Source organism: Lytechinus pictus, chromosome 18 (assembly GCF_037042905.1).
Source record: "Lytechinus pictus isolate F3 Inbred chromosome 18, Lp3.0, whole genome shotgun sequence".
Classification (NCBI taxonomy): Eukaryota; Metazoa; Echinodermata; class Echinoidea; order Temnopleuroida; family Toxopneustidae; genus Lytechinus; species Lytechinus pictus.
The window spans coordinates 11436569-11449224 of NC_087262.1; the positions used below are offsets into that span (position 1 = coordinate 11436569).

The window sequence follows — 12656 nt, forward strand, 5'->3', positions numbered from 1 at the left end:
TAAATTTTGATAAACTTTTCAAAACTGTCCCGTATTTATAGAATGTCCATAAATTTAGGTCAGAATATCATTTTTTTTCATCTCGCGCTTCTCGCTCACAATTATTAAGATGGTTTATGGTTACAATGAGTACTTAGAATGTCCAGTTTTGGGTAAAAAAATTAACAAATTGTCAGCTCGCATAAAATGTTGAGATAGATACCCATCCTGTTCTTGATAACCTAAAGTGCTTATAGATTTTCCAAAATTGAGGAGAGAATATCAACATTTTTCAGCTCGCGTTTTGCGCTTGCACCAATCGTTTAGAAATATGTGCATCAGTCGTTTAGATATATGTATACCTATTCATGTCCACGGTAGCAAAAAGTGATTAGAATTTCTGAGCGGGAAACATGTAGATGAAAATATCACCCCCCCCCCTCCCCCATTGGCAAAAGCTGGATCCACAGCTCCCGCACACATAATTTCACAATGACCTACCACTCGGATGAGAAGTTAAACTACATTGAAACCCCAAAGTGCTTCAAAATTATATGCTTTCTGGTCGCATTTATTCTTTTCCAAAAGTGGTAGTACAACATATTCATGGTATGTTTTTTTTCATGAACACATAAAAAAGTGGTCTTCGATTGCATTTTTTAAAAGTTAACAATTTAGAAACAATTCTTAAGCCAATTCATGTGTGGATTTTCTTAACCCATCACGTAATAAGAGAAAGAAGGTGCAATCTTGCACCCTTCAAATCCAATACTGGATGCACATTATTGAATGTAACTTTGCACCCTGAAAAACGATTTTCACCATTCAGGGTGAAGCACGCAGTTAGCTACATTCGTACCATTTTACGATGCAGAGTTGTACCCTTAGCACGTTTAGGAACCTCATGGATGCAAAAATTAATGTACATTTAATGGCTAAAAATTCCACCTAATAGGGTACAACATTTTGCACCCAAAGTAGGCACGACAGTGTTACATTTAGGGTGTAAAATTAAACTTTGGAACTGAAAGTGCGTATATTTTTTCTCACCCACCCGAGACCTACACCTTACACCAATCCTCACAACTTAAGTCCGACACCTTTACTTGCTACAGTTGAATCGGTCACAGATTTTACAGGGTATCCCTATCTTATTATCGGTGTTTTATCGGCACAGAAGCAACCTTTTGACTGAATGAGAATTGTAATCTTACCTTAAACAAATATGAGCGAATGAAGACGTTCTCTGGAGTTAAACTTTTCATTTGCACAGGCTATGATAAAAAAATATATATATATTTTAAGAAAATTTGATGTACATTATGAGAATATTATTAACATCGTTCAAAGGATAATCCTAAGATTGGCAGATGCAACGATGGGATGCTTCCCCGTACATTTTATTGATATACCATAGCCCCGCCTTTCGTCTTAGCACATACAATTTTGGAAGATTTCTTTATGAAAAACAAGAAGTTACTGCAGCAAAATCTGCAGAGATTAATGCTGTGATCTTATTGTACACCTAAATAAGACAACATACGATTTATCTTTGATAACATGTTTGTGATAATGTCTTCTTAAAAAAACAAAAAGGACTGACAGTGTCTGAATGCTTTATTAAATAACAGAAAATGATGCATTATCTCCTTATAAGATAAATGAAAAAATATGTTGATAACCAGTTATCTTTCGTTTCGTTTAGGAACTTTTGTAAGATCGGAATGATTTCGGTCCGGCTGAAAGATTCACAAGTAAGAAAACTGAACAGTCATAAAAATAAGCAAAGCTCTTGTATTCACGGAAGACATTTGTGAAATTATAGAAATAAGTCTATGGTGTCTGAAATGAAAGCATACTAATTTTCTCATATAACATATGTTCTATAAAGTAACAGAATATTTCCAATAACGACAGTTTACATAACTATTCTGCATATTTTCTGTAATACTTTATATGCTTTCACAGTGCATCCTGTTTTTTAATGTGATGATATTAAAATTATAATCGTTGATTAATTCGTTGATTGATTGATTGATTGATTGAAAGTGGGCTAAATTATCTTGCCTTTTCAGACATTATTAGGATAGTGAGACTGAAAATGATTTTCTCTTTAACCTTTCATTATCATAATCGATTTATAAGTTTTACATTTTACCTGTAATCAAAATGTCATTATTTCCTCATTAAATTCAGAAAAGCAATCACAGTAATCAAATAACTTCCTAAAACGTATTGGCGACGTCTTCACAAAGTAAACTCACTTTTCTTGACAAATACACTCAACTTTGACCTGACGATGCTTACCACTTACGCACACCGGGTGCTAAGTGAGTCATAATGATGGTTAGAACGAGGTAAAGTGATGTTTTATTAACCGTCTTAAACAAATTATGCTCATAAACCAAGTGATCTATGCCCAATATTCGCTCAAGTGTGTGTTTTATTGCGTCTGTATTGTCCCTAATACGTGTTAATGTTGATGACTTTAATAAGCGTTATGGCCATAAAGTGAAGGACTGTCGGAGACCTGATAGAGACCTAAAGTAAGCAAACGAGGTTTGCATAATGTCTGGAGTTTCTGTTACAGGTAAGAAGTATTCCAGGGGTGTGTACAGGGTTACCCTACGGGACTTATCTCACACCATAAAGACAAAAAGAAGATACAGGTGCTAAGATGATGGAGTAAATGATACGAACTAACAGCGAGCGAGAATGGCGATCAAGTGTGGCAGATGCCGAATTGGGGTGTATATGATTCTTATTCATACAGTGACGAAAAATGGTGTTTCATATGGAACTAATGAATAGGAAATTATAGAAATTTAAAAAAAACTTTAGGGCCATTAGCTGACCAGAAAAGGTTTCGGCTGTACTGCAAATCATATTCAGGAGCAGGTTTGGGTGACTGTTTTGGGACGCAGAGGTTCTAAATTGTCCAATCCCCCTCCCTCAATCTCTTTCTCCCCCTTCTCTCCCCCTCTCTCTCTCTTTATTTTTCACTTAGATACCCAAAGGTCCGTACGCGCCAAGCTGTGTGATGAGAAAAAAAAAAGAATAAAGAAAAAGAACACGACGGCTGCATGGTTGGGGAATTTCTATATAGTTGCGATCGAACGAGCAAAAAAAATTGACATTCTTAAAATAAAAATCTATTTTTGGGGGAGACAGAGTTAAACATGACATGTAGAAAATTATTTCAAAATACCCCTTTCTCTTCATTTTCTTCTTCTCCTTTTATGTTTCTCAGTCGTTGAACTTTATAACCCCCCCCCCCCATCTGTACTCCAGTGTATAAATGCCCCCTATGCAATATCAAACTGAATGAGAAATCGCTACTGTGAGGGTAATCGGTGTTATGATAATGTCAAAGTACAGTCACAGCAAAGGTTATAAATATTGCTACTGTTTGCAAGGATGTGTGTATATTTGATCGTTGGAAGAGACTCTGGGTATAGTCCTTAGATCAGCAAGTTAAACTTGATTATGACCAGCAATTATCGTTGAACAGAGTGAACCTGATAAAGGGTGCAGAATGGTATCAAGATAGTTTCAATTTGTAGTTAGACTACAGCATAAATCCATCTTCAATTATTATTTATCATCTTTTTTAAATCAATTATTAAAAATGAATAAGTACAAAAGAAGTCCAGGTCCATATAATATGCCAAAACTCAACGCAATCTGTCATTGGCAGAATATATTGAGGGAAAGCGTTATAACAAGAACGTATAAAAAATTGCATCAAATAATTAAACAAGTTTAGAGGCTGATCGCCCTTACACACGGTAAAAAAAATCGTAATCTGAATGATTTCAGTGAAAAATGAGGCTAATGACGAATTTTTAGCACGTGTGAAACCAAACTAGAATCACGAACGCTAATCACATTCGCGGATTTAAAATCTACTCAGGGGGTGAACTACAGTTGGGTTTCACTCAAATTAAGGATCTAATTTTCCGTGTGAAAGGTCCGATGATTCTAAAGACGAATTGCAATCATCATTACAACGATGATTCAAGATTCACGTGTGAAAAGGCCCTTAATTTATTGACGTTTTAAAGAACAGCATGATGAATAGCAGTAAATCCCGGATAGGCCTGTGCACATTCCAATTTATCCCTAGATTACATAATAGTATCAATGTGAAGGATGTACAATAAAAACATGTCTCACTGGAAAAAATATATATGAGCAGTGGTTTTGGTCAGGTGCTCGATTAGAATTAAAGTTAATCATAAAAAAACATTTTATCAAGCATGGAATGGGTTGGCATGTCATATTACTTAAGTTACATTTACCGAGTGTGCCAAAACTTCATATATTTACTTGCTTTAATTAAACAATATTTGTAGCCTGTCTGTTAACGAGATGTTAAAGAATATAATCTTGAACAATATACTTAAAATTACGTTTGTACCTGCATGTATACAAATAAAGGCAAACATAAACACGAACATTTGGCAAAAGTAAGGTACATGTAATAGTGGTCAATTTGCAAAACGGTTCAATGGCCATGTGGGTGCATGGATAGTTTTAATGTTTGTTTGAAAATGAAATGTGAAATGTTCGCTTTTATAAGTCAAATGCTTAAAATACCACAAATAAATCCATTATGATAATGAAGTGTACATAAAAGATAGATTAGGTCTTCACTGAAATCTTACACTTTTTTGCTTTAAAATTTTGAAATGATTCTTCACTTGAAAAGCAAAACGTGTAAGATTTAATCATTATAAAGGCTTTCATGGTACTTTATTTAAGCATTTTTCATGTATACTAAATAGTTTGTCATCTTTTATAATACGCACTTGGACAAAAAAGGAACTTGAAGGAATTTGAAATGAATCCTGTTGTTATCAAGATATATGTATAATGGCATTCGTGGGGAATCTGTAGACAGATTGCTGGTTATTTCATGTCATATCTGCTATTTGATCGTGGCATATAGGGTCATGAATCCCAATTTCAAAACCTGAGTGGTTATAATGGTGGAGAAATTTAGGACAAGACCTATATATTGTTTCTTAAAAAAAACATTTTCTTTTTTTACTATCTAATTTTTTTTTCATCTTTTGTATCAATATTTTGTTATAATATTCATTCATATTTCATTTCATTTCATTTTTTAAATTTCTTTATAGATTATTATCCCATTCGAGGGGAGGGCTATTTTTTCTTCATTTTTTCTTTAGAAAGAGGGTTGATTAGATCAAATAATATAATATATGCATAATGGCAACATGAGTCACAGACTTTCATACGGATAATGGATATTTGAATTTTATCAAATACCGGTAAAAAAAAGTAACACACTTTCCCTAGATAACTTTGTAAAGATTTTAAAACAAATAAACTATCCGAACCCAAAATTAATATCAAATAATCTCCCCTTATTTTTTTTTTCAAAATAAGATCATCATTGGAAATACATTAGGATACTCTACATAAGCATAATAAGCATATTCTCTTAATCATCCGATGCTAAATTTATGGGTAAACTTTGACCACCCAAGCAGCTCCGTTACCTTTCACCCAGTGCCAAACCACGCCCCCTTCAAACAAGCTTGTATCGAAATGCGCCTCCTAATGAATAATTCATGACTTAAATGTCATAGTCACACGGGTGAAACGAAGTCCAGAGCGACCTTTCATATTACGTTGATATCCAATGACACGCCGGTGGTCGGTTTGAAGTCGCTTCATTGGTGTGACTGTAGGCACTATGAATTGATCTACTTCAGTCTCTACAATCTCCAATCCAAGAACGCACTGCGCATTCACATTGAATCATGGAATTTCCGTGCATTGAACAGTGGTCACAGAGTTACCTGCCGCGGGTCACGTGACGTACAGAAAGGACCAATCACGCGTCGAGGCTGGATTGAAGTCGGTGAGGGGATAGGACGACCAAGGATATAAAAGTGACAGTTTTGCAACGATTTCTTCACCTTTTGCCGAAGATCTCCGAGCCTCAACACCGAGTCATCTCGCACCTGTTCTTTGGTGAGTTGATCCTGTTTTCATCTTAAAAAGAATTTATATTTTAGATATTTTTTTTTCAGCAATGGCCTGGATATCGTAAATCCAGTTTGTAATATAGACAGTGGATTCTGAGTTTATTTAGTGTCAAACAACATCGAGATTTTAAATATTGAACAGCCAGTTTTTTATCCTCGCTGAAGCCCTACTTTAAACCGCATTTTTTTTTTACCACCATAGTTTTTGTGGTTATTCTCTTCCGTTTATACAGACTTGTTATTCGCATTTAGTTTTCTTTTTAGATTAGTGTCATTTTGCTGTAATTTGATTTTATCTCATCTTACACATCATTATTTGCATTGCTGTAAGTTATCAATTCTTTGAAAGTCAATACGTTCTTTGTACGATGTCTCTTGTTATGTTACTTTAGGGTTCTTTTGTAAATGAGTGAAGACATTAATTTAAAAAAATGGCATCCAGCAGTATTATGACACTTAGCAAAAGTCTGAAAATCGACCCCAAATGATAAAAAAATGTATTGAGTTTGATTTTTTTTTCATTCACGAACATTTCCCTTGTAATCATTTATAAAAAAAACTTCAATTAATTGATTGGTTGATTGATTGATAGATTGATTATGTGGATTTATTATACAATTTTGTTTTAATATAATTCGTAAAAAAAAAGATTGCACACTTCCAAGTGTATTATTTAGAATAAACTGTTCAAAAGCTGACTTAAGTGTAGAAAAATTGATTAATTAATATTTTTAACAAATCAGATCATCTCAATATTCTTTTCGGAAAGAGTGGTATTCTAAATTTCCTTGGGAAAGGATACCATATTCATAAATAAAGGAGGGTGATTATTTATTCAAAGTCTGGTCTAGTAAGGACATCGGTCTTATCTCTTGGGTAAACAAGTGTGTCTTTTAAAGCAAATCATATGATTTCAATAATCCGCCTCATACTATTTGTTTATATTGATGTGCTTATCAGATAATCTAAGGTTGTACGGTCACCTCGTAAACTAAGATTTTGAGAGATTATCATTCGGGGGAATAAAAACATGTTTGTTTCTTACCGAAGCCGTAATGCAAATCGCAATTCGCAATATCGAATCTCTCACTGGATACGTGTTTTAAAAAGCAAGTTGTCCTCACATTACTGTATGTTAGGTGATGTGATAGAGCGTTTATCACATTTTTTTTCCAATGAGAGTTTTTTAACACTTTTAAATTTGATATCGACCCTTTGCCTTCTAATTACAATGGGGGTTATACATTTAATTTCATACATGTTGGAATTTGTTAGTTGTATCGAGTGTTGTTGTTTCTATGGAGAGGTGCAAAGTATTTAGTGATATTTTCTTCATCGTAAATTCATTTAAGGTTTTCGTCACAGTGAATACCGCTTCCTGCGCTTTACACCATCTGGTTTAATACATGAACTAATCGGGTCTTGTTTGAATTCTAAACGAAATGTTTACAATTTCAAAAGCAATTTTCAGTTTTTAATATGTACTACTTTGAAAATTGAACATTGTTGTTTAAGTTTTTTAAATATTTGTTTTAGCTCAACTTAAAGTAAAAAAAAAAAACAAGTGTAAGTTCACGTAGTAGATTAGGTCGAACTTTTGTTTATTGATTTGTTAGGTAAAATAATCTGTCGTTAGTTTAAATCAGTTGTAAGTCGATAGGATTCAGTCAGTTGATTTTCAATCGACATAAAAGAATCAATCAACCAACCAACGAATCGATCAACCTGTCAATCAATCAATCAACAAACCAACCAACCAAAACGCATCTGATCAATCGATCTATCAATCAATCAAAAAATGTCGCTGCCGAGTCGAAATGTCACGCAAAAAATAAAATAAATAAATTTATTTAAACACTCTTCCCCATCTCCAAATTCAGCTCTTTGAGGGAAACACTCAAACCCACTAGAAACAAAATGGCCGACTTCTCTGGAAAATGGTCTTTCGATCACGGTGAGAACATGGAGTTCCTCGTCGAGAAACTGAAGATCGACCCCGCCAAGATCCCCTCGGACAAGAGCACGACCGTCGTGATTGCCCAGAATGGTGATACATTCAACATCAAGACAACATCAGCTGGCGGAAAGACCCGTGACGTAAGTCCTCTTTTATTTTTATTTTTTTTGTGTCCCCCCCCCCCCCAAAGAAAAGGAAAATAAAAATAGATAAGATAGAAATACAATTTACAAAATAAAATGTAATAAAATAACAAATCAAAATGATATAGATAGAAAATAATTTTCTTTAAAATAATATGAAATTAATTATATAATTTAGAAAAAAACAAATTGAAATGATGATAACAATAATGATACTGAATTAAAAATGAAAAAAAAAATGAAATTATATTTTTTTTAAAGGACATTAAAGAGAGAAGGTGATATCCTATAGTCATGATCTTAATACAGACCCATTGTATCTATTTTTATTGCGTTATTTTTTAGTAATCTTAAATATAGTAAATCGGTCATGTTTTCAGTAATGATAGAAATGTATAAACATTTATATGCCACGCGTTTTATTATATGAAATAATACTCTCTACCAATTCCGATTAAAGCAATGTCAATCATTATGATATCGTTTTTGGGGACTAGTTTGCTTTACACGCTCGAATCAGTTTTTTTTTGTGTGCACTGTTTCATATTACATTTAAGACGCCTTGGTATGATTGTTACTTTATTATGCCAATGAATTCATAATCCGTTGTTGACCATGGTGTTCTTGTTTTTTTTTGTTGTTGTAATTATCCGAAATATTAGTTTCCACCTGTAGAAATAACTTCCGAGGCATGCCCCTGGGAAGCAGTGGTGCTGGGGGGCGGGCACTCCCTTGAACATCCCCCGCACCCCGTATTCCCAGTGCCCTGTACTGGGGTCCGTTTCATTAAACCTATACGCCTACATAACCAATTTGCTATAACAGTTAACTACAAAGTCACTGAAATCGTTTGATTTGATTAGCTGATTGTAGATTTGTTATAATTATAAATTGCGCATTATTGTGTTAACAAAACCACGTCTTTCTGAAACGGAACCCTGTTCTGTGGCCTGAAATGTGTTCTTATACTAACCATCACCCCCATTTTGCCTTCGTTCATCTCGTCCTCAGATCACCTACAAAATCGGCCAATCCTTCATCGACCCCGACATCAAGGAACTGAGGGGCAAGGAGATCGAGGTCACCCCATCATGGGAAGGCAGCAAGCTTGTCCTCGCCGGGCCCAAGGGCAACTCAGCCTCCCGCGAGATCGTCGGATCTCAGATGGTCGTAACCTTCAACTGGGAAGGCCAGGCTGGAAAGAGGTTCTTCAACCGGGCTTAGACCAACCAAACATGAAATATTTTGTACAAAAACAATAATCAATATCAGTAACTAATGAAATAGATGTATATTATTTTTTGTCAATAAACTAACGTCTTTATAATGTCTCTGTTCTAATTTGGATAGTTTGCTAGGCTGATTCGTTTATCTTTGTTTATTGTTGTTATTATCCAAATATATTACTTCTCAAACTCATCTATCCACTAGAATTAAAATCAAATCTGACTGGCAATTAAAGTTTATTTAATTTCGAAAGATTATATGCATGAAAATTATCTTCTGCATCCGACAAAATACTATATGCTAACTTTTCAAAGCCATTGAAAGATTAGATTGTGTTCTACCTGTTGTAAAGAATGATTTTGATCACATGAAATAAAATTTGAAATAAAGAATTTCTATCCAGCAATATTCACGTGTAACTGTCGTCTTTATCATGTGATATCGTGTGACAAATTTATTTGCAGAGGGTTTTTAATCAGAATCTATTAATACAATTTACCAAGAGGTTTTTTAAGGTTGTTTGGTCAAAACAAGGGGATCATCGCTAGACTTGGCACTCTTAATTGGATGGCACTTAAAGTTAAGTTAAAAATTGACAAGTTCCTTTTATGATTGGTTACCAGCTGCAGATTACAGGTACTTAGCAACTTTTCAATTTTAAGTGTTTTATTTTTTTTAGGGAGAGAGAGGGAGGAGGGAGAGAGAGATGAGTTGGTAAAAGAGATACATAGAAAGGGGGAGGGGGGTCCAGACGCATATATGACATAGCAATGTGCATGTGGGTGATACTGTGCTCAAATCGTTAAAAAAATATATAAAATGCACAACTAAAGGCATAACAAAATATAATGTTTAACAAATGAGAAAGGCTCACGGAAAAGGCTACCCATTGTAATTAAAACTGACATGAATAATAGAAAATGGAAATGAGGAAGTGATTACGAGAGGGGTGGAACGAAGACCTGGAAAATATTAGGCCAGAGGGGAGAGGTGGGAAAAATAGAGAAAGGGTGAAAGAGAGCGATATGGGGAGAGTTTGAGAGAGAGGAGGAGGAGAGTAGAAATTGAATGGAGCACGAAAAAGAGAGGAGGGAAACAAAATATTCTTCAGTTTGATAGACTGATATAATGTACAAGTTACAAGTTTACAATGCAATGAAAATGGTGGACCAATGAGAAATGCAGATATGTACACCTTTTTAGCTTCAAATTTTGAAAAATGTTGAAATATTTTCAAAATTTTTGTCCCCATTATTTGTGCAGTTGTTCTTAATCATGAACAGGGGTTGCGTTTAAGGGGGCGACCGCCATTATCATTTTCAAGTAGAACATGGGGAAATGGGGAAAGGCTGAGGAGAAAAGGGAGAAATAGAGGAAGACAAATGGGAAAGGGGGAATAAAAATATAAAAACATATAGGCTTTGGGAATTGTAACTCTATATTAACCATGGTATCGTCAATTGTGGACTAAAAAAACCGTCTTTTTTGACCCCTCCCGCTCCAGCTCCCCATATCAAAATAACCTTAACGCTGCCCAATAATAGATCATGAATCCTATCTTCATCAGGACTTGCGCATATTTTTGTTTTGTTTTATAATTAATGCTTTGGTACCGAAAAATTGCTCACTCCTTCAATTAAGAAGAAAACAAAACGATTTAAAATAAATCATCATTTTAGTACCTTTTTCTCATCCTTACCTGGAAAAAATATCATAGTTTCCGGATCACCAATGGAAATATTTGACCTAAATTGCGGACAGCGGGAGAGGGCGTGATATGTTATTTATCGAGAGTTTCGAGACCCTTAATTTTGCCCTCTTGTTTTTTCTTTCACTCTTTTCTCCACTTTTTTTTATCGTTTATACTCTGCATGAAAAATCATAACCGACGGAGACTATTGCCCATTGTAGTACCGCTCATATAAACACATAATTGAATCGTATTTTGCTGTATGTATGACACAATTCAGGCGCGGATCCAGGAGGGGGCCGAGCCGGCCCCGGCCCCCCCCCTATTTTTTTACAGCTTGCAGAAAAAGTGTACTCTTTAACTTGATTAAAACTACGAAAAACAGACAGAAAAGTAGGAAAGAGGTATTATACCCATGATGTGTAATTTACAGCATCGTAACGGCCGGCCCGACCCCGAAAGGAAACAAAAAAAAAGGTGAGGGGAAGAATTGGAAAATAGACTTTATATCAAAATTATCGCTCGCACTTCGCGTTTGCATTGCCTGTGTAATGAATCCCATTCAAGAGGATTAAATGACACTTAATATATCCAGTTCTGAAATCAATTTGCACACAATATTTTAGCTCGCTTTCATTATTTTGTTTGATTTACACAAATTGTTATATCAAAATTTTCAGCTCGCGCTGCGCGTTCGCATTGTTTAATTTGTGAGATACCTATCCTCTTTGGAAATTCTTTCCAAAATTTGTCAAAATGCTCCTTTATCATGTGAGTATATAAAAAAATTAAGCTCGTGCTTCGCGCTCGCATTTAATTGTTGAGACACACAGCTTGTTCTTTATTTGAATAAAAACGCGCTTAGACTGTCCAGCGCTTCGCACTCTCATTATTTAATTGGTGATATTTGTATCCTCTTCATTAATCACTAAAAACAGTCCTAATTGAGTCCCTTTTCACGTTACTATAATAAAATTTCGGCTCGCGCTTCGCGCTCGCATTGTTTAGTTGGATACTTATCTTTGTTCATGATTATAAAAACTGCTCAGAATCTTCAGTTCTAAGGACATAAAATATCAAATAATTTTAGCTAGCACATCGCACTCGCATTATATATTAAGACCACATGAGATACCTTATCTTGTTTATAACAATAAAAACTAACATATACTTAAAAATTCAGTCTATTGTTAGGACTACCCCCTGAAAAACCAACAAAAAAATCAGATTATAGCGGCCAATCGGGAAAAATGTTGATGAAAATATTTTTCGGCCCCCCCTATTGGCGAAAGCTGGATCCGCCCCTGCAATTAAAGTGTGAAGAAGCCGCTTCTGTAAAAAAATTCTACCATCAATTTTAGTTACTCGTTTTAAAAGCCGTAAATTGAGGGCAAGTGACGTTTGAAAACAATATACTTCTGATATATTTCATTTAATATTTTGCGCGATTGGTCGAAATCATTTTGAGCTGCTTTGTTTTCCTCTTTATAGAAAGGGGCTGTATTAATCTTTTGCAAGATCGCTCATCCTTGGAGAAAAAAATTGAATGAATAAATATTGAAATAAAATAAAATAACTAAATATAACTAACAAACTAACTGACTAGATGATTATGAATGAATGAATAAATAACTTTATCT

General features: G+C 34.6%; 1 protein-coding gene across 1 annotated transcript; it reads left to right on the forward strand.

Moving 5' to 3' along the window:
• The first annotated feature begins 5766 nt into the window (after positions 1–5766).
• Positions 5767–9732, forward strand: LOC129282295 (retinoid-binding protein 7-like). Its single transcript, XM_054918227.2, has 3 exons — positions 5767–5985; positions 7880–8096; positions 9111–9732. Exons 2-3 carry the CDS (start codon positions 7917–7919, stop codon positions 9321–9323), a joined length of 393 nt encoding a protein of 130 aa, XP_054774202.2. The 5' UTR covers positions 5767–5985; positions 7880–7916; the 3' UTR covers positions 9324–9732.
• The last annotated feature ends 2924 nt before the right edge of the window (positions 9733–12656 follow it).